The sequence below is a fragment of the Crocuta crocuta genome, unplaced genomic scaffold (assembly GCF_008692635.1).
Source record: "Crocuta crocuta isolate KB4526 unplaced genomic scaffold, BGI_CrCroc_1.0 scaffold124, whole genome shotgun sequence".
In the NCBI taxonomy this organism is placed as follows: domain Eukaryota; kingdom Metazoa; phylum Chordata; class Mammalia; order Carnivora; family Hyaenidae; genus Crocuta; species Crocuta crocuta.
In genome coordinates, this window is record NW_027551573.1 from 3,431,798 (window position 1) to 3,453,055 (window position 21,258).

Here is a 21,258-nt window from a genome sequence, read left to right on the forward strand (position 1 = left end):
CAGCATTCCCAGAATAAAGGAGGCCCAGAGGTGGGGCAGCTCCCAGACTCAGGCTGGGGCTTGGAGGAAGGTCTCCTGGAAAAGGAGGTGATCCGCGGGGTGGAGAGGCGTGGGGGTGGTAGCACCCAGCCGTCTCCCGGCAGCACAGCTGACTCGATGCCCCGGAGTGGGGGAGGGCACCCGTGGCCTTGTGAGCAGAAGCCAGCACGGGATATGCCCGGCTCAACGAGATGGGACAGCGTTCCACTCACTCCTTCATACGTGCGTTCCTCTGTTAGGTACTCCGGGCCCGCACGGGCGTAGCTATGATTGAGGGTTAGGACAAGGGAGGGACAAAAAGCTGTCACCAGACAGCCACTTGGAAGGATCTCACCGCCTGCGCTGCTCACACACGGATTAGCTTCTTCAGCGGATCCCTACTGACCGGCCCTTGCCTCAGCCTTCACGCAGATTGGTGCGAACTCAGTCCCTCTGCCCAGAGTAGGCAGGGATGGAGGTGTAGGGGGACCGGGGGACAACCCCTGCTTGTGGACACAGGACGGCGGGGTCTGGCCTTAAGCCTTGGCTGGTTCTGCCTCTTACTAGCAGAGGCCTGGCGGCTTCCTTAGCGCAGCATCAATCACATATGTGATTAATATTTGACTGAGCTTTGTCTCAGTGACTGGCGAGCAGGCAAGGCCAGGACTCCTGAAGCAGTCGTTAGAGTTGAAGGGAAGACGTCACTCCTGTCCTCACGGCCGGCCCCCTGCACCAGGGCCAGGGCCGCGCTGTGCCGCGTGGCTCAACGGCTGGACTCCAGGGCCAGACTGGGTGGCTCAAGTCCTGCTTCTGCTGCTTATTAGCTGTGCGACCTCAGGCAGGTTAAATGCCTCAGTTTTCTTGTCTGTTAATGGGACAGCATTAATTCCTGCCTCATGGAACGGTACTTGGCACATAGTTTGTGTTACAAATTCTTTTTTTTTTTTAAGTTTATTATTTACTGGGACACCTGGGCAGCTTGGTCAGTTGAGCGTCCGACTTTGGCTCAGGCCATGATCTCACGGTTCGTGAGATCGAGCCCCATGTCGGGCTCCATGCTGACAGCTCGGAGCCTGGAGCCTGCTTCGGATTCTGTGTCTCCCTCCCTCTCTGACCTCTCTCCCCATGTTCTGTCTCTCTCTGAAAAATAAACATTAAAAAAATTTTAAGTTTATTATTTTTTTTAAGAAACAGAGAGAGAGAGACAGTGGGGGAGTGGCACAGAGAGAGAGAGGGAGAGAGCAAATCCCAAGCAGGCTCCTTGTTGCCAATGCGGAGCCCGACGCAGGGCTCCATCTCACCAACCGCAAGAGCGTGACCTGAGCCGAAGTCGGATGCTTAACTGACTGAGCCACCCAGGCGCCCCCACAAATTATTATTTTTTTATTAATAAGATTATCACAATATTATTTTTAAAGCACTCTTCCTTCCTGGCTGTGTGAGCACTTACCTGCCAGAGCCAAGCGTTATGAATTGCCGTGCCCACCCTCATTCTCGAGCCTTATCGCCCTTCTCAGATCATGTTAGTCAGATGAATGAAGACTTACTGGAGGAGGTGGCTTTTAGGCTGGGCTGTGGGAAGATGGGTGGGATCTGGGGAGGCAGAGGAGGCAGAAGGAAGGTATATTTGAAAAAAATCCCCCTGGGGGCATGTATACTTCTTGAGACTGTCGTTCGTGTGCCAGAGCAGTTTAATTCCCCTGCACGCGAGGTAACTAAGATGAGGCTGAAATGCAGGGCTGCGGCAGGCAGGGCGTGTGGGGCTGCAGGAGCTGTCCAGGCATCAGGAGGACTGAGGTGTTGGATGGTGGGGAGAACACGGCACTCGCAGCCTTGGCTATTCCCATGACGGAGTTCTCAGTGTGAAGAGCCGGTGACGCTGGAGCTGGGGACCCAGGCAGGGACAGGAGTGGGGTGGCAGCGCAGGGACTGGTGGACCTCGGGGATGGGCCTCCCCGGGTCATGGCCAAGAGGTGGGCGACCAAACCAGACACCCTCTTGAGGTCCTTATCAGCTGTGCTTCCCCTAACCAGTATGGTTGCCTCCTTCCTGTCCAGGTGATGGTGTGGATCCACGGAGGGGGTCTGCTGTTGGGCGGGTCATCAACCTATAGCGGGCTGGTCCTCTCTGCCCACGAAAACGTGGTGGTGGTGACCATTCAGTACCGCCTGGGCATCTGGGGATTCTTCAGGTAAGATGCTGGACAGTCCTCGCTGCACATTGGCCCCCAAAGCAAGGATGCAGGGATGCGGCTCTGGCCAAGTCATCCCTCAAGGGGATCTTTGCCAGGTTCCCTAGTGAAGCATCCAAGTCCCCTCCTTCCCCAACCACCCTGGTCCACTTGCTTCTGGTATAGTCTCTCTACCTGGAATGCCTGTTCTACCTGATGAACTTCTTCCATTTTTTCTTTTAATGTTTATTTATTTTTGAGTGGGGGGAGGGGCAGAAAGAGAGGGACAGAAGATCTGAAGCGGGCTCTGTGCTGACAGCAGAGCATGACGCGGGGCTCGAACCCACGAACCGCGAGACCGTGACCTGACCCGAAGTCGGACGTTCAACCGACTGAGCCACCCAGGCGCCCCTACCTGATGAACTTGTATTCATTCTACCAGGCCCAACCCAAATGTTACACCCTCTGAAATACTCGTCTTTTTTGCTTGTGCTGGCCCAGCACATTGCACACATCTGTCGAGCCAGCCTAGATCAGAGCACCGAGAGGCTTACGCACCTCACCTCATGGGCAAGGAAGGAGCCGAGTTGGGGCAGGAGCTCTGCATCCTTGTGGGTGAAGGAACGGGTGTCTGGAGCTGCAGGTTTTCCGTGCATCTGACGCCAGTGGACAAGCCTCCCCGAGAGGAATGTCAGGCCCACTCATCCCGTTTCCATTTTTGGAATTCGGCACGTGCATGCGTGAAGGCCAAGTGTCTTCCCCATTGAGCCTCCACGGGGCAGGAGCCAGTCTTCCTGCAGGACAGAGTTCCCGTGAGCCTTTTCTGAATTTCCCAGCGCCAGCACCTCTGCCCCTGAGATGGCTGCTGGGTGGGCTGGGGGAGGGGTGGACTTCTCCCAGGAAGGCCCCCAGGGCTGGAGGAGGGCTCCCCCAGGGGCGTCCTGTCCTGGGGTGTATCCACGACCCGTCTCTCTGCTCCCCGTTCCAGTCCAACTGCTACATTAGCCCTTCCTGCTTCCACTGCGCCTCCTGGTCTGTCCTCCGCTCACCCTACCCTGGTCAAAGTTCCCCTCCAAACACGCCACTGTGTTCTGGCCACGGTCACCAGTGACCCAACCGCTCTTGGGCCAGCCTTGGCACATCCACACATGACTCTTCACACGTGATCCTCTGACCTCCGTGTGTACCTCTCTCTCCGTCTCCGCTGGCTCCCTGGGGGACCTCAGGGGCCATGTTCAAAGTTCCCTATCTCAGCCCCTGCCTCTCCTTGGAAATCCAGATGTTCAGTGCATTCACTAGCACCTTGCACCTGCTGCTGCCTCTCCTGGACGTCTGAAGGGTCCCACACTGCACGGGGACAAACTTAACCCTTGACCCACGCTACTCCTTCCCCCACACTTTCCCACTCTGCCCCGCACTGCCTGTTGGCTCCTGGCAGCCCCGCCTTCCACCTGCTCCAGCGAGAAGACTTGGCTTGGCTTTTTCTCACTCCCCACATCCAGTCGGGGTCAGCAAATCCTCTTGGTTCCACCTTCAGAATATATTCAGAATCCAACCACTTCTCACCTCCACCCTTATGGCCCCTAATCAAAGCCCTCTGTGTCTCTGGCCTAGACGATTGTAATAACCACCTACTTTTATAACGCTGCTACTTGGATGCTATGTCTGATCCACACTAGCCAGAGTGGTCATTGAAGACATAAATGGAATCTTGTCGTTGCCCTGAAATGGATTCCCACATTACTAACAATGACATCAGAGGTCTTACCAAAATCCACAGAGCCTTTTAGCTGCATGTCTGACACTCATACTTTTGTCCACTGGACCCCAGGGCCTTTGCACTGGCTGTTTTTTCAGCCTGGAATTCCCTTCTTCGGATATGTGCAAGGCTCACGTGCTCATCCATTTAGGTCTCTGCTCAAATGCTACCACTGCAAAGAGGCCTTTCGGGGTCATGTGATCTGAGATAGGACCCAGCCGCTCCACCCCACCTTTTCCCCCACCCCATTTTATTTTTCCCGAAAACACTTTTACTCCCTGACATCATGTTCTGTATGTATCTGTTTGTGTGTGATCTGTAGTGTGAGCTCTGTATAGCCGGAGATTTTGCCTGCTTTATTCTCAGATGTGCTCCTAGCTCTTACCACAGTGTTTTGCACAACGTAGACACTCAGTAAATAGATGCCTGCTGCATGACTCTAGAGCCCTGCAGTGGAACAAGGCTGCAGGGACGGAGACAGGAAACCACCCTGTGTCAGGGCTGTGGAAGCCCAGTCCTTTACAGGAAGGCTCACCCAGGGCCCCCGCCCCTCTGTGGCCCTGAGAGCCCTACCGTGAAGTCCATGCTCCCACCCCCACCCCGTTCTTACAGCACAGGGGACGAACACAGCCTGGGAAACTGGGGTCACTTGGACCAGGTGGCCGCACTCCGCTGGGTCCAGGAGAACATTGCCAACTTTGGAGGGGACCCAGGTTCTGTCACCATCTTTGGAGAGTCAGCAGGAGGTATAAGCGTCTCTATTCTTGTAAGTGTCCCTGGCCTTGCTGTGGCTGCCCATGTGACTCCTTGAAGCCTTTTGTCCTCTTGACAAGACCTGAATCTAGGACTGCCCCTGCTCTGCGCGGCAGCGGATGGTGGAGAGCTAACGGCCCAACTCTCCTTGGCCTCCAGGAGGCTCAGAGCCCAGACTAGTGTCCCAGGGCCCTGAGAGGCTCCGGCCTCAGCCACAGCAGTGATTTCCTCCCCTTCTAACGTGGCTGAGCCCCAGCTCTCTCTCTCTCCTTCCTACTCATCATAACATTGGGACTCGCTTCACATCTCCTGGCAAGCAGGGGTGAGCATAGATTATGAGTGAGGGTTGGACAGAGTCATTGTTCAGCCTGAAGCCAGGTCGGCATGTCAGGGAATGTGAGCACTAAGAGCAGGGCAGAGGTGGAGCTGGGCTGGGGGGAGTGTGTGACCAGGGAAGGGATGGCGGGTATGGGGACGGGAAGGGGTTGGGCAGCCGTGTGGGCGCCTGGGGAACCCGGGGGCCTGGTGTGGGGAATGGGGCTGGGGAGCCACCGAGAGTAGCAGGGATGGAAACCCAATGACAAGTGCTGGGAGCCATGAAACGGCCTGCAGCCCCCTCGCTGTTGAGCAGAGGATCAGCGCCATTACTGCATTTTTAACAGACGTATAGGTTTCCTTGTGGGATTCTCAGAAGGAAATGTTTTTGTATTGTAGTAAGTGGAGAAATAGGAAAGGGACAGATAAACCCAAAGAAGGAAAAATCATCCCTAACCCCATCACCCGAGGAAGCCCACCGTGGACATTTTGACACTTTTCTAGTTTCCCCGCCCCTTGATTTGCATGCTCTCTCTCTCCCTCTCTCTCTCTCTTTCTCTCTCTCTCTGTGATTGATCTATTTATCATCTCTCTACCTAAGATTTTTCCAACAAAAGCCTTCCTTAGCATATCCTGTAACAGAACCATTTCCCTGAACATCAAGCACTCTTCCATTAATATCATTTTGTTGTAGATTCCATGGTCTAGATTTGTACAGGTTTCCACAGGAAGAACGGAAAATGGTTTATTCACTCGATTTCATGACATTGGAACCTTGGGTCATTCCCAATTATATTATAAACATTACAATCACTTTTCCTGGGATAAACCCCGAGGAATGGAAATGGGGCATCACAACCGTGTCTTTGAAGTGTGGTTGTAATGAGCGTGTGCCGCACACTTCCTCTTCTTCCCTCTCTCTGTGCTGCTGGCTCTCTCCAGCGAAGGTTCTTGGAGAAGCCGGCACCAGGGTCAGCCTGGGGCCGGGCCAGGCCAGGCAAGGACCTGTCGCGTACTGAGCCCCAGGGTCTTCAGGGGAACGGGTCAGGGGGGAGCTGTGGATGGGGTAGCTCTTGAAGACCCCTCCACATGAGCATAAACTCTCTTTCTGCCCCCTCTCCTGTCAGGTGTTATCTCCCCTGGCCAAGAACCTGTTCCACCGGGCCATCTCCGAGAGTGGCGTGGTCCTGGCTTCTATCCTGGTCAAGAAAGACATGAAGGATGCAGCTCAGGTGGGTCACGCTGGATTGCCAGACACCCTTTGCTCTGCTCTCCTGGGGTCTTCAGGGGACTTTCCTGCCATGGGGTCCAGAGTCACAGAAGTGGAAGGGCAAGGAGACACTGCCGCCAGCCTCCCAGTTTTACCACTGAGCAAACTGGGGCGGACAGTGGAAGCAGCTTGCCAAGGTCAACGAGTGATCGGGGCAGAGCAGGGGTTCGAGCGCGTGACTCTGGACTGCCAGCATGGTGTGCTGTCCACTGAGCACTATTCCCAAAGTGTGCCTAGGTGGGGTGCCAGGCCACACCGTGGGCAGTGGACTGTCCCCACATCTTGTCTCTCTCAGGGTCTCAGTTCTGGTGAGCCCACTAGCAGCAGGTGGGCCTGGAGTGGCTCCTCCTTAAATGCCTCATGGCTGGGGTGGGTACATCACATAATTTTGGTAGAGCCAGACATCTAACGGCCTCATGAATTTTGCACGGTGGAGACAGATTTATGATTACAGAATCACACAGGTTATAAAATCTCAGCTGATAAGAGCAATAAAGCAGAAGTACCTGATATCATAATGTAATCCAAAGGAAGGATTGTCAGGAAGGGGTGAGAATCCCTTAGGGGGAGGTTATCACGAGGGGCTTTCTGGAATGAAATTTGAAACCAGGCAGTGTGGTTCTGGATTCCATGCTCTTAGGCCCCACTCTGTGCTCCCTCCCTTTAGACACCCAGCTTGGAGATCGTTACACCCATTTTAACAGAGATAGGGTAACAGACACAGGGCTTGTCTGTTGGCGCAATGGGACCCCGGACCCCCACCCGCTGGTCTAGAGTATTTTCTGCTCCCCCCTGCTGTCTTTAAAAATGAAGGTTGGGGTAGAAGAGCTCTTTATTGTTGGAAGGAAGGGATGGGGCTCTTGAATTCTGCTGTTGCTTGTGATCTCTGCAGCAAATCGCTGTCCTTGCCGGGTGTAAGACCACCACCTCGGCTGTCGTGGTTCACTGCCTCCGCCAGAAGACGGAAGAGGAGCTCTTGGAGATATCGCTGAAGATGGTAGGCGCACCCGTTCTCTGGGCCCCTCCAGCACCCCAGCCTGTAATCTCAGCCCCAGGCTTCAGTATTTCCGCGTTCTCTTGACCCAGAAAACTGCCTCGGGCAGTGTCAGCCTCTGGATCTGAATAAGACTTTCTTTTATTCTTTTTTTCTTTTTAAATTTGAGAGAGAGGGAGAGGGTGCAAGCTGGGGAGAGGGGCAGAGGGAGAGAGAGAGAATCTTAAGCAGGCGCCACGCTTAGTGCAGAGCCCAACTCGGGCTCGATCCCACGACCCTGGGATCATAACCTGAGCCGAAACTAGAGTCACATGCTCGCCCGACTGAACCACCCAGGTGCCCCTCTTTTTTTTTTTCTTTTTTATTATGAAATATCTCAAACATTTGCAAAGTTGAAAAAAGGCATAACGAACAAATTGTATAGTAATCTCTCACCTCAATCAAAACTTCCTATTTTCCCATTCTTGTTTCCAAATGTATTTTTAAGGAATTAAGCATTACATATTCCCAGAGATAACTACTGTTGTGAATTTTGAGGATGGCATAGTAAAAACAAAGATTTTAAGGAAGGTTGTTACAATTGATCTTGCTTAATTTAGAAACTACCTCAATTATATCCCAGTGGTGGCCCAATTTTCTAGCTTTTCTGAGACACTGCCTCAATTGCGATTCTAGAATAACCATACATCTACTCATCCAGCCAGCCAACCACCATCCATCCATGAATCTATTCATCATCTTATTTGTCTATTTATCTACCGTTCTGTCCAATTCATCAATATTCTTTTATCAGTTTAATATCAACCCATCCATAACTCTCATTCATTTCAGTCATCTCTACATTATCCAACCACCATGTCTCTTCACCTATCATTTAACCACCCAAAATCAATCCAACATCCCTCACCTAGTTATTGTTCATTTATCTACCAATCCATTGGATTCACCCATGCTCCATGTATTGACCCACTCCATCCATCACCTACATCCATCCACCCATCTATCCATCTGTCTGTCCACCCATCCGTCCCTCCTTCCATCCATCCTAGGTGTATGGAGAGGGGTAATTGGATGGGTGATGCAGACATTAATCAGATATAGTCCTTGCTTACGAGGAACTATCCATGGAGAAACACACTCATATACTTCCTGGGTTAAAGGTGATGGAAGTATACAGAGAGGAAACATTCATCATTGTAGGGATGCTTCACAGAAGAGGGACATTTGGGGCCTGATGGATGGCTATGACACTGTGTCATCACAAGGACACCCAGAGAATACAGCATGTAGGCCCAATGGGAACTGTTCCCTCTTTGGGGAAGGGTATGAATGTGAGCTAAGGAGTATCCTGAGCCCCTCAACTCTCATCTGGACTCTCAGCCTCTAAGGATATTGCTGGACCCCTAGGGCTAGGTCTCTGGCACTGGACTCCATTTTATTTCCTGGCTTGACTCCAGTGTGGCCTTGGGGCTTGGATCTTGGTTTCTCAGGCTCAAATATGGTGATCAGTGCATTCAAAGAATAAAAACACAATCGTTCCTGATTCCTGGAAACAGGTAGATTTATTTCAGCAATTCTCCATTGACTTAAGAAGACCTAGCTTATAAGGAGAGACTTGGTGATTTTAAGAAAACCCAGGGAACTTCACAGCCCATGTTATCTTTCTTTCTGAGATGGTGTAGAGTCTATCCCCAAAACACACACACACACACACACACACACACACACACACACCCCTGACTGGTAGGACTACAACCCATAATAAAGAACTCCTTCCTGGTCACTTGCTACGTACTGGTAAGACTTGTTAACTACAGTGTAGCAAATATACAGGAAAGAGGAAAATGGGGTGGGGTCAATTTCAGTAACCTGTGTAAGTCAGGACTTTCTGATACAAGAGGAGACACCTCTCAAAGTGCCTTGAGTGGAAAAAGAAATGTGTTGTAACAAAATCTTCATAAAATTAACTGAAAACTAAACCACAGTTCAGGAATACATGGCTTCAGGCATGGCTGGATCCAGATGCACATATGATATTAAGAATATACCTGCCCTATTCTTCAGCTTTTTTATTTTTTTCTCTCTCAGGCAAGTTTGTCCCCTGGGGAGGCTAAAGACAGCAGCAGCATCTAGACTTACATTCCTATCCGTTTAGAAACTTTCACAATAGGGGCGCTTGGGTGGCTTAGTCGGTTAAGCGTCCGACTTTCGCTTAGGTCATGATCTCGCAGTTCGTGGGTTCGAGCCCCGCGTCGGGCTCTGTGCTGACTGCCAGCTCAGAGCCTGGAGCCTGTTTCAGAGTCTGTGACTCCCTCTCTCTCTGACCCTCCCCTGCTCATGCTGTCTCTCTCTCTCTCTCTCTCTCCTAGAAATAAATAAAACATTAAAAAAGAAAAAAAGAAAGAAACTTTCACAATAATACCAGCAAAAGTTTGGGGGGTAAAGTCTATTGGAGTAACAGGGGCCTGTGCCCATACCTGAAGTAAGCTCTATGGTCAGGAAGCTGGGGCACCCAGGTCACATATAGATGCCTGGATTCATGGAGTGCGAATGGGAAAGAAGGGGGTCCCCCAAAGTAATATTGGGGTGGTGTTGCCTGGGGGAACCGTAGGGGGAAATGGATGGAGGGCGGGGCAGGCACAAACAACAGATGTCTTCTCCAGTGCTACCCTCCCTCGTTCGACACCTACATCTGTGTCCCTGCCCAGTGGGGCCAGTGTCCTGCCCACTTCCTCTTGGCCCAGCCAGGGTGACACCGAGAGGGAGAACCTGACACCTCTGGCTCACCTCCCATGGCCTTTGTCCCGTAGAAGCTTTCTCATCCACACCCTCTGCCTTTGTCTTCACAGAAATTTTTCACTCTTGATTTATATGGAGACCCCAGAGAGGTAAGGACTTTTGGTTTCTTGATTACAGGTTCTAACTCTTGACCTCTTGAAGCTCTAGTCAAATATGAATGAATGAACCCTCCCTTCTGGGCTCTTGGTAACTCCTTGTGTTTATGTTGCTGGGGCTCAGAGAGGGGCAGTGAGCTGCCTGGATAACACAGCCAGGTGGACCAATCAGTCCAGAGCCCCCTGGCCCCAGCCTACTGCCCACTTCTTGTTTGCGTTTCCTGCTCCCAGAAATGCCCCTCAGGAGAGGGCTGGCACTAGAAATTTCCACATGGGGTGGTGGAGATGGCTGGATGAGGAGCCTTCGCTGAGGAGACCACGTCTTTCCCAGGAGGCTGTGCAAGCTACACTGTCCGCAGGGCGGTCCGGAAGGGGCTGAGCATCTCAGTCCTGAGGATACACCACCCTCCCGCCAGCCACACCGGAAGCCCCCAGCAGCCTTCCCCATCTCCTGCCCTCCCTCCTTCTTTCCAGCACCACTCGTTCTGGGGCATTCTCTCTGCAACATTTACAGTCCCGTGCTCTCTGCTCTCTCCTGGGCATGCTAGCACTTACCTTAAAAGGTGTTGTGTGGATTCATTCATTCATTCAGCAAATTAGCACTTCCTTTGTGAAAGGACCTGATTGAGGAGCTGGGGACAGAGTAACGAAACAGGCAAAGCAGATGCAATCCCCTGCCGTCTTGGAGTGAGGGAAGGGTAACACACAGTGGTCCTTGTTATGGAGAAAAAGAAAGTGAGCAATGGGGACAGTTTGCTGTGGTTTGAATCCGCATAGCAGAATCAGAGAAGGCTCAACAAGAGGGTGACATCTAGGCCAAGTTCTGGAGGCAGAGAGCAAGGCAGCTGTCAGGACAACTGGAGGCAGAGTGTCCGAGGCAGAGGGATCAGCAGCTGCAAAGGTCCTGAGGCAGGAGGCCAGTGTGGCTGGTGTGGACGGAGTTGAAGGAGAGAACTGGCTTGAAGCTAGAAAGGAAAGGGAGCTGGGGGTGGTCCCTTGAAAGGAATTGGATTTGGATTTCACGTGAGATGGGGACGTCTCAGGCACGATTTGAACAGGGGAGTGACTTGACCTTGGGTTTGACAAAAGGGCTCTTTATGCTGCATTGAAATCGAAGGTAGGGAAGGGTAGGCAGCCCCAGGGAGACCAGTTGGGAGGCCAGCGCACTGCAGTCATCGAGGCCAGGTCATGGCAGCCTGGGCTGGGCCTGTAGCAGAGGAGGAGGTGAGATAGTAGGGTGGCATCTGGATGTTTTTCAAGTCATGGCTGGTGGGATTTGCTAGTGGACAGGATGTGGGGCAGAAGAGAAAGCCGGGGGTGCAGCATGCCCCGGGGACTTTGGCCTGAGCCGGGCAAGGCCCAAGGCCCACACAGGGCTTCCACTTTGAAGCGACAGTGTTGTTCTTGGTCTTGCTTGTCAGTCGGCCAGTTCCACGGCCTTCCGGTGGGTGGATTAAGGCACATGGCGTGTGGGGCTGCCAGCGAGGGCTCTGAGTGGTATCTAACGTGTATCGAGCTGCGTCTGCCACCAGGTGCTGTGCTGGGCATTCTGCGTGGGTTCAGTTCCAACCCATCTCGCCGATGACAAAACCGAAGCACAGACAGATGAAATAACGTTCCCAAGTTACCGGCCAGGAGGTGGCAGAGCCAGGAATTCAAGTCCAGATAGTCAGGCTCCAAAACCCACACTCTTGAGAACGACTGTGGCCACATATGCAGGATCGCCATGCCCAGAGCCAGCTGCCCGGCTGGTGGCGTGTGAGGCGGGCGCTGCTGCATATGTGCCCACGTAACTGATCATCATCAAGGGTAACACCGAAAATGGAGACATTCTTCAGCGCAATGCGAGCCCACCGCTGGTGCTCTTATTCATGCTTTTCCTCTCTAAAAAGGAATTGGGTCTCTGTTTAGGCACCTTGAGTGATGGGGAGCTCACTACCTCCTCGAAGCGAACTGTTTGTTTATCAATAGCAGTTTGTGTTTAATAAGCACAAGACAGATAAGTGCAATCGATTCCTATGAATTGTGAATTCTGTATTTGTGAATTCATCTCCTCACTAAAATAAGTGTGTGACCCCCAAATCGATACTCCTGACACTTTTTGCTGTCATTCCTGGACACGGAGTGGCAAGAAGCCCGAGGGCCCACGGCTAGGCTCCCATTCGAGACCCAACAAAGCCGCCCAGTGTTTTCTTGTGCCATGGTTCATGCTGATATAACACATGGCCTCCTCACTGTCTACTTAGTGCCACATTTTCCCCATTTTTCTGCTTTCTGTTGATGGCTCCACTGTTGCGAATGACCCCTGAGGCGCTGTCCCTGCGGAGGACCTGCTCCTGAGGGCTTGTTCAAGGCTGTGATGCACCTTCGTGGATTAGGTCACCTTCGTTCAGGGCGGCCGACTGTGCCGTGGGCTGTGAGTTCAGCGGTAAGGGGGTAAGGGGTCAATAAGGCCCATCCAGGAACAGGAAGGGACTCCTTGCCAATCTGTCTGTGAGGCTGCCTGGGAAAGTGCTAAAAGAATATCTAGGATGTGACGAAAGCTGTGGGAAATCGGCTATAATCGGGGTTTTATGAGGTGACCATGGGTAAGAAATCCTAACAACATGGCCCATGAGGCTGAAGGCCGAAGGCCCGGGAAGATGCTGAGGACTTCTCAGCTGGTGTTTCATTGTAAATAAATACTACACATAACTAGTTACTTGTAAGCAGTGCGTATTCCATCAAGTGTCTTTAAGCTCACGGAAGACAAGAGTTGATGGAAATGTGACCAGATGGTTGTAGGAACCTGATGTTGTATTTTCCCACCAGCAGTGGCCCCGTGCTATGGCTTTATAGAACCGAACCACCACGGATAACAGAACTGACGCACATAGGCAAATGTACACTGCAAATTGAGATATATGAATATGTACATACACACATATATGAGTATATTTATATAAAATGTATATGTTTATAGATTTTTTTAAAATGTTTTTATTTATTTCTGAGAGAGAAAGAGAGAGAGACAGACAGCGTGGGCAGGGGAGGGTCAGAGAGAGAGGGAGACACAGAATCGGAAGCAGGCTCCAGGCTCTGAGCTGTCAACACAGAGCCCAATGCGGGGCTCGAACCCACGAACTGTGAGATCATGATCTGAGCTGAAGTCGGACACTTAACTGACTGAGCCACCCAGGCGCCCCTATAGGTTTTAATATTAAAATATATATGCATGTTTATATATTTATACATTGATATATTTATATTTAATAAATTTAATGTATATTTATAGGCATATGAATATATGGAAATATGTAGAGATATGTATACATATATTCCAGTTTGAGTGAGTTTTGCCCCACTCAGACTTACCACTGATAGTTACGGGTCCACCTTCCGCCCTCTGGGGTAACATGCACTCGGCCGCCTTTGTTAGGAGCCTGAGTTCTGTGGCCGCCGCCCGTGGCCATGCAGGTGTGCAGTGCTGGCTTCCCGCTCTGACGGGCGGACAGGGGGACGTGGGTGTGGCCTCGAGAGCGGAAGCCCAGACCCCACGATGCCCTCCTCCCTAGAGCCATCCCTTCCTGCCTGCCGTGGTGGACGGAGTACTGCTACCAAAGATGCCCGAAGAGATTCTGGCTGAGAAGCAATTCAACTTTGTTCCCTTTATCATCGGAATCAACAAGAATGAGTTTGGCTGGATTCTTCCAATGGTGAGAATGTGGGGTCCCTTTAGGGTACCCTCCCCCACCCCTCCCATCTCTGCTCACGGAGGCTCCTCCTTCTCGAGGCCCCCCCTCCCTCTGACTCCAGGGCAGCTGTCCTGTCACATTTCCATGGGGGGCATGGACATTTCTGTCGGGGAGCTTCACCAGCATGGCCCCACTGCCACCTGGGGACCCCTGTTCCCAAACACTCTGACTGTCTTCCAATCTAAGAATCCTACAGTGTGGGCGCCAGGAGCGTCTGCAGGGAAAACCACTAGGCGGATGGGCAGACCGAGGCTGGGAGAGGACGGGCTCGGAGCTAAGCGGGGTGGCCTGAGCCCCTGCGGTCCCTCCCCGTGGCCTGGTGCTTCCCCTGCTCCTCCATAAATCCCACACCTGCTCTTTCCTGGTCATCTAATGGGGGCATCTTGCTCCCTCTGGGGTGAAAGTTCTGAGTCAGAAGAGCTTTCCCTCGGTCAGAGATGCACACAGCTGACGTGAGGGGAGGCGGTGAGGACAGGTCTTATTCAGTTCCACGCCCGCAGCAGGGAGGAGAGACAGCGTGAGCTGAACTCAGGTCCCTGCCACAAAAGGCTGGAGTCTAGTTAAAGGCTAGGTGTGCCAAGGGAAAGGCACTGTGGGGACTGTGACAGGTGCTCGGGGGGGGAGGGGACCTGTCCATGGGAATAGGCCACCTCGATCTGTTAAGTGCCATTTATCCAGAAATAAACTTTGATCTCTCTGCCCAGAGGCAGTGGTGTTCGGGCTGCAGCAGGGTGCCCACCAGAGTCTCAGGGACTGAGAGAGAGAAAGGAGACTTAGTGGCTGCATGTCTGCATTTCCAGAGGTGGCTCGAAGGTCCTTGAGGAAACAATTTTGGGTGGGAGATTTACATCTCAGAAAGCAGAGGAAGAATTGTAACTGCAAGCTTCCTAAGGCAGCTGCTCTAAAAGGGGGTTCAGGACCCTATCACCTTATCACCAGGTTTTGGCCAGAACCAATGATAAATTCCCTTAGTGGCCAGGAGCCCGTTAAAGGGCACTGGGGTCATCCTAGGGATGAGATCATAAGTGCTGGCAGTCAAGCTAGAATTTGGTCAAGTTCTGTAGTGCAGAGGTTTGGACGGAGGGCAGCAATTTCAGGGGTCACCAACACACCGAAGCCACAATGGCGGGATTTGAGTCTTCCTTGGTCATTTCAGACAGGTGGGGACATGAGTGATGTCTGTGCTCTTTGTCTCCAAGCCCTCTACTTCAGCACTAGCCAGGCTGAAACCTCACCTGTGGGTCTCCATGTCCAGTGTGGGGATTCTTGCCTCTGATTGAACACACATACACACACACACACACACACACACACAGTGCCAAGGCCTGGGGCAGCTTCTCTTCATATTTACTTTATCCTTTGGCACTGTTTGAGTTTCTGGATATAATAAGCCTGTCTGTTTCATTGATATTACCCACCTCATCAAGGATCCATGTTTGTCAAGTCATGACAGAATGACCTTCAGCTGGTCGGTAAGTGTGGGTCTTTCTGCTAATTCTTGATGATTCACACTTGTGTCACTGTTGTTTTAACAGTTAATGGGTTACCCACTCTCTGAAGGCAAGCTGGACGAGAAGACGGCCACGTCACTCTTGTGGAAGTCCTACCCCATTGTCGTAAGACCCGGGGACCCACGGGAACTGGCTGAGACCCAAGGAGGGGCAGAGGCTTGCCCCGAATAGCTGAGCAATTCAATGGCAGGATGAAGACTGGGGCTGGAGGGTTCTGCCCACATTTTCCTGCCTTTCCCACCTCAGCACGCCGGGTAGCGGTGGCCGCATCGTGCTGGAGGGATTTACTATTAATTCGAGCCATTCTCTGTGCCCCTCACTGGGGTGGGGGCGGTGGCCACTTTTACTTCTGCTCTATTTCAGGGCATCCCTGAGGACCTGATTCCACAGGCCATTGAGAAGTATTTAGGAGGGACAGATGACCCTGTCAAAAAGAAAGATCTGTTCTTGGACATAATTGGAGATTTGGTATTTGGTGTCCCGTCTGTGGCTGTGGCCCGTTACCACAGAGGTGAGTCCCAGAGGCTGGACAGGAGAGGGACACTGAGCCCAGCAGCTTCGCTGTCGGCCCTCCTGCAGCTTGTTTTTTTCCGGCATCCCGTGACTCGGAATTTGGGGCCTTTTTGCCAGGACTACTACAGATTTTATCAGTGCTGTTCTTTCATTTTGTATTTGTCTCAATCTCTTTTCAATAAACAAAAAGAACTTTTCTCAATATAAAATTAATATCCTACACTTGTGGAAAGTTTTGAAGATATGGAAACACATGAAGAAGGAATTAGATATTATTCTAAATTCCTCCACCTAGAAACATGTTATACATTCTTTTTTTAAAAAATTTTAACATTTATTTTTATTCTGAGACAGAGAAAGGCAGAACAGAGCAGGGGAGGGACAGAGACAGAATCTGAAGCAGATTACAGGCTTTGAGCTGTCAGCACAGAGCCCGACGCGGGGCTCCAACTCATGGACCTCGAGATCATGCCCTGAGCTGAAGTTGGACACTCAACTGACCGAGCCACCCAGGCTCCCCTGCTATACATTTTTTGATGTATTTTCTTCAAATAATCTTTCCATTTCTTACATATAATTTAGAAATTAACTTGATATCGTATGTCATATTTTTGTTCATAGAACACTATTTTGTGTTCAAAAACATCCGCTATTTCACAGAATGATGCATCAAAATTTACTTTATTGTATTCGTGTCCTATTGGATATTTAGTCTAGCTGCTTATATTGTGATGCAAGGAAAAAACATTATGCTCAGCCTTATGTGCATAAATCTTTAACCAAGTCTCTAATAATTTTCTTAGGATTGGTTATTACAAGTGAAGTTCCCGGGACCCCTGGGTGGCTCAGTTGGTTAAGCGTCTGACTTCAGCTCAGGTCATGATCTCGTGGTTCATGAGTTTGGGCTCTGTGCTGACAGCTCCGAGCCTGGAGCCTGCTTCAGGTTCTGTGTCTCCCTCTCTCTCTGTTCCTCCCCTGCTTGTGCTCTGTCTCTGTCTCTCTCAAAAATAAATAAAGATTAAAAATGTTTTTAAAAAAGTGAAGTTCCCAAGTGGGGCTGTAAGAGCATTTTAAGTTCTTGATACATGTTGTGACATTGCTTCCCAGTGTATGGCTGGGATTTCTTAATTCTCTCATTTGCAAAACTCAGATGAAAAAATAAAAACAGTGCTGTCAATTTCACAGCTCTTCCTTGAAAAAAAAGGAGAGAGAGACCATCCCATGTTTTAATGACAAGCTTAGATTAACCAACTCTGTCCGTCTCACTGCCTCTCCTATTGCCCTATTACCCTCATCTGTGCCCTACTTTCCTTTGAAAACTTGTGCTTGTAGGAATTTTATACCTCCCCTTGGTTTTAGGCAGAAAGTTGAAAAGAGAGAGAGAAAAAAAGAATTCTCTTTTGTGCCGCATGCTGGCTGCCCCAAGAAGTTCTCTCATTCGTGAAAGAGAAAGTTCTCTCATTCTCTTCCCTCTATGGCCAAAGAGCTTCTTCCTAAAACTGCCGAGTGGCGGAGGGAAGTTACAGCCCCCTCTCTCAGCGAGTTCTGCTTGACCTTAAAGCCGCTGTTTAACACATGGATTTCAGAACCACAGAATGGTTGCTTCTTCCAGACAACACCTCTTGCTACATCCAGGGTGTGGTGATGGAGATCAGGGAGGCATTTCAATAAATTACTCTACATCCTCATGTGGGGATGGCACATATCATTAAGTTATTTTGAGACAAATGTTTAATGATGTGGAGACATGATTATAGTGTATTACAAAATGACATACACACTATCATCCCATTTTTATATGCCTAGAAGGGATATATGCTAAAATGTTAACAGAGGTGTCTTCAGGTGGTGGTAGGATTATAAGGGATCTTTTTGTTCATTTTCTCTTCCCACACTGTCTGAGTTTGTTACGGCACCCAAAGGGGGAAAAGCTGTATAATTTCTCCTCCAGCCAGAAGGGGGCCCAACCCTTCCCGGTCGTCACTCTGCTGTGGGCGTCAGGGTTCGGGCAAAGCGCTAGGTCCATGCACCACCCTAGGATGGTGGCCCCCAACTCAGCCCTGAAGGGGCGGGGTGGGCAGCCCTGAATGAAGCCATCCGCGGGAAAACTGACACCTTGTGGGGGCTTGGAGAGGCGCTGCTGAGAGTGGGGGCCGGGAGAGCAGGAGAGAGCGCCCTTTGTCCTCCGTCCGAGCCCTCCTCCTCCCTTCTGCCACCGCCCGGGCCCAGCAGGAAACAACAGATGAGGTGACAGAGCTATAGAACATGTTGAGCTTTGGGTTTCGCGAGATACAAGAGATTCTGTATGAATATCTGGGCTGTCGAGCCAGCGACTAGGATCTGGGTCACTCTCCCCTAGAAAGTAGGTGACAAGGACACTGCGAACTCTGCAAACTGGGTTGGATGAAAGGCACCTGTTAGGCTGCAGAAACTCTAAAGGAACCAAAACCAGCACGTTTTCAATGAAATATAGTAGCGTAAACCACGTATAGAGATGTTCTTGCGTGTGAGCCCATCAGCGGGCAGCGGGGTCTGTGTATTGGCCCAAGACCCCTAAAATGATCATTGTTCTCAATGGATTTACTCACAATTTCAACATTTCATTCATTCAATCTTGATTCATTGATTCATTCAACAAATATCTGGCCTAACGCTAGTTTTCACCTCCTCCCAATGGGCATTTTTAAGCAAATCGCAGAGCTTTTGCAAAGTTCTGTTTCTCCGTTACGCGGGTAACCAAGGATTTTCTGCAGGGCCACACGGAGGCTAGCACACAGGTGGCTCTCACAACGGGCAGCTGTGAAGGCTGCCCTTGCTGTGTACATAGGGCCCAGGTGTGCCCCCAGTTCCCCGAGGGCCCAGGGCCTCCCTTGGCGCCATCCAGGTGTGCATCTGGGGAAATGAACTGTGTGTGTGAATCCATGTCTTCACAGATGCCGGAGCCCCCACGTACATGTATGAGTTCCAGTATCATCCGAGCTACTCGCTGGACAAGAAACCCAAGACGGTGTTAGGGGACCATGGGGATGAGCTCTACTCCGTCTTCGGGGCACCATTTTTAAGAGGTAATGGCCCTTTGCTGATTACAAACTTGGGGAGTTCGAAGACCCGGGTGCAAGTCTCAGTTTGGTGGCTATGGGCCCAGTTCCCCCTTCTCTCTGGACCTCGCTTACCCAGACACACCAAGGTAGGGCTGAGCTCCGAAGGCTCCCAACCCTTCTCCTGCCCTGGCACATCTGATGGAGAAAGTACATCCATGTGCTCTAAGAATTCAGGTCTGGGTATCAATAAACCACATGGTGGACCAGCTGCAGGGTCCTGCTCAAGGGCTACAATGTCACCACCCACTTCCCACTGTGAGTGAGAGTAAGGTTAGAATTTAATGTTGACCTTGAATTGGGGCTAATGTGCATGTGTGTGTCTATCCAACCATCTGTCTACCTAAAATTCCTAACTTTCTCAACTTAATATATTTAATAACATATATAATACTTTATTTTTTAATGTTTATTTATGTTTTAGAGAGAGAGAGGGCACAAGTAGGGGAGGGGCAGAGAGAGGGAGACACAGAATCCGAAGCAGGCTCCAGGCTCTGAGCTGTCAGCACAGAGCCCAGCATGGGGTTTGAACTCACAACCTGGGAGATCATGACCTGAGCCAAACTTGGACGCTTAAGTGATGTAGGAGCCACCCAGGCACCTTTCACAGAGATCTCCAATGCCTTCCCTGTGAGCAGTTACAGATGACTTGCGTGTGACCTACCTCAGGGCTGTTTGTAACTGACACATTTACTGCTCGGGTGACTGCACATCAGTGATGTTTCAGAGTCTGTGAGAACGTGGGTGCGTGAAGGAGATTGAGCAAAGGCCCAAATGGGAGCAGTCCCAAGGTGGGGCTCTGCAGTCAACACCCTGGGCGTGGCCCTGGGGACCTTGGGAGGGGAGGGGAGGCGCGGGATGCCTGGCTTAAAGTGCACAGAAACTACCCAGATCTTGAAATGCAGATTCTGACACAGTAGGTCTGGAGCAAGGGCTCAGATTCTGAATTCCTAGCAAGCTGTCCCGTGCTGCTGGCCATAAACCACACTTTGAGTAGCAAAGGATTTTTTTCTTCTCTCCCACAGGAGGTGCCTCAGAAGAGGAAATGAGACTCAGCCAGATGATGATGAAATTTTGGGCCAACTTTGCTCGGAATGGGTGAGGCTGGTGGCAGAGATGGAGCAGGGTTGGGGCGGGCGGGCGTGCTTCCTGGGAAAAGGAGCTCCCAGCCCTGTAACCCTGACAATGAGCAATGAGAGTTCTCTAAAAGGGGACGGGCTGCCCAGGATTTGGTGAGCTTCCCGCCTCTGGAGGTGAAGGAGCCTCCTGGAGGAAATAAAACCAAGAAGCCCTGCCAGTCTCAAAGTGCTGTTGGGTCCCCAGAGTCGCTTTGGGCGATTCTCATTTGATTCTGTTCCTAGGAACCCCAATGGGGAAGGGCTGCCCTCTTGGCCGCCATACGACCAGAAGGAAGGGTACCTGCAGATTGGAGCCAACACTCAGCCAGCCCAGAAGCTGAAAGACAAGGAAGTGGCTTTCTGGACCGAGCTCCTGGCCAAGGGGGCAGCAAAAAAGCCACCGCACACGGGACACGTTGAGCTGTGAATGGGTGGCCTGACTGGCCTTGGAGCCCAGTCTGGGGTATTCATTCTATAGAAGGTGTTTATGAGCCAAAGAGGGATCTTATTGGACAAGCTGGGAATCTGTCTGCCAGGGGTGGGCAGAGGCCAGGGAGGGGGAATTGTGGCCAATTTAAGGAATAAATGTTCTCATGGAGACCACGTCATTGTCTGTATCTCTGTCTCAGAGAGAGAAGGATGGAGGGGTGGGCATGATTGGAAGGTGCCTCCGGTGAGGATGGCTTGGCCCTGGGAGCTGCCAAGGATAACTGGGCCTCCGCCCCATGTCTCTGGGCCCTCAACAACATGCAACAACAGGATGTGGGGTGGCCGGAGTGCAGAGTCCCTCTTGTCCACGCGGAGCTGGAGTCTGCATATGTTCCTGCAGTGGCAGAGAAGGGAGGTGCCGTGGTGATCCTGTGGCTCTCTCATGCGGCCCTTACTGAGCCTTCCAGAGATCTGCAATTTTTCTTCCGTGTACACAGCACCTTCCCGGGCCCCTCCCTGAGGCCATCACTTCCGGCAACTTGTCTGAGCCCCTCCTATAGCCCGGACCACCTCAGGATTCATCGGAAGCATATCTTCGCTGGCCGCGCGTTAGAATCACCTGAGCGGCTTTTAAAATAATGCCTTTGCCCAGGCCTCATCCTGGTTCTCACTCCTGTGGCTG

The 21,258-nt window shown here is 51.3% G+C and overlaps 1 protein-coding gene across 1 annotated transcript in view; it reads left to right on the plus strand.

The window, feature by feature from the left end:
- Positions 1-20,750, plus strand: part of CES1 (carboxylesterase 1) — a 29,867-nt gene extending 9,117 nt beyond the window's left edge. Inside the window, exons 4-14 of the mRNA XM_077751369.1 lie at positions 2,076-2,209; positions 4,560-4,713; positions 6,143-6,247; positions 7,178-7,282; positions 10,129-10,167; positions 13,728-13,868; positions 15,443-15,523; positions 15,782-15,929; positions 18,865-18,996; positions 20,055-20,127; positions 20,391-20,750. Coding sequence (XP_077607495.1) covers positions 2,076-2,209; positions 4,560-4,713; positions 6,143-6,247; positions 7,178-7,282; positions 10,129-10,167; positions 13,728-13,868; positions 15,443-15,523; positions 15,782-15,929; positions 18,865-18,996; positions 20,055-20,127; positions 20,391-20,574 — 1,296 coding nt within the window. The 3' untranslated portion in view covers positions 20,575-20,750. The remainder of the gene's footprint in view (positions 1-2,075; positions 2,210-4,559; positions 4,714-6,142; positions 6,248-7,177; positions 7,283-10,128; positions 10,168-13,727; positions 13,869-15,442; positions 15,524-15,781; positions 15,930-18,864; positions 18,997-20,054; positions 20,128-20,390) is intronic.
- Positions 20,751-21,258: the final 508 nt, after the last annotated feature.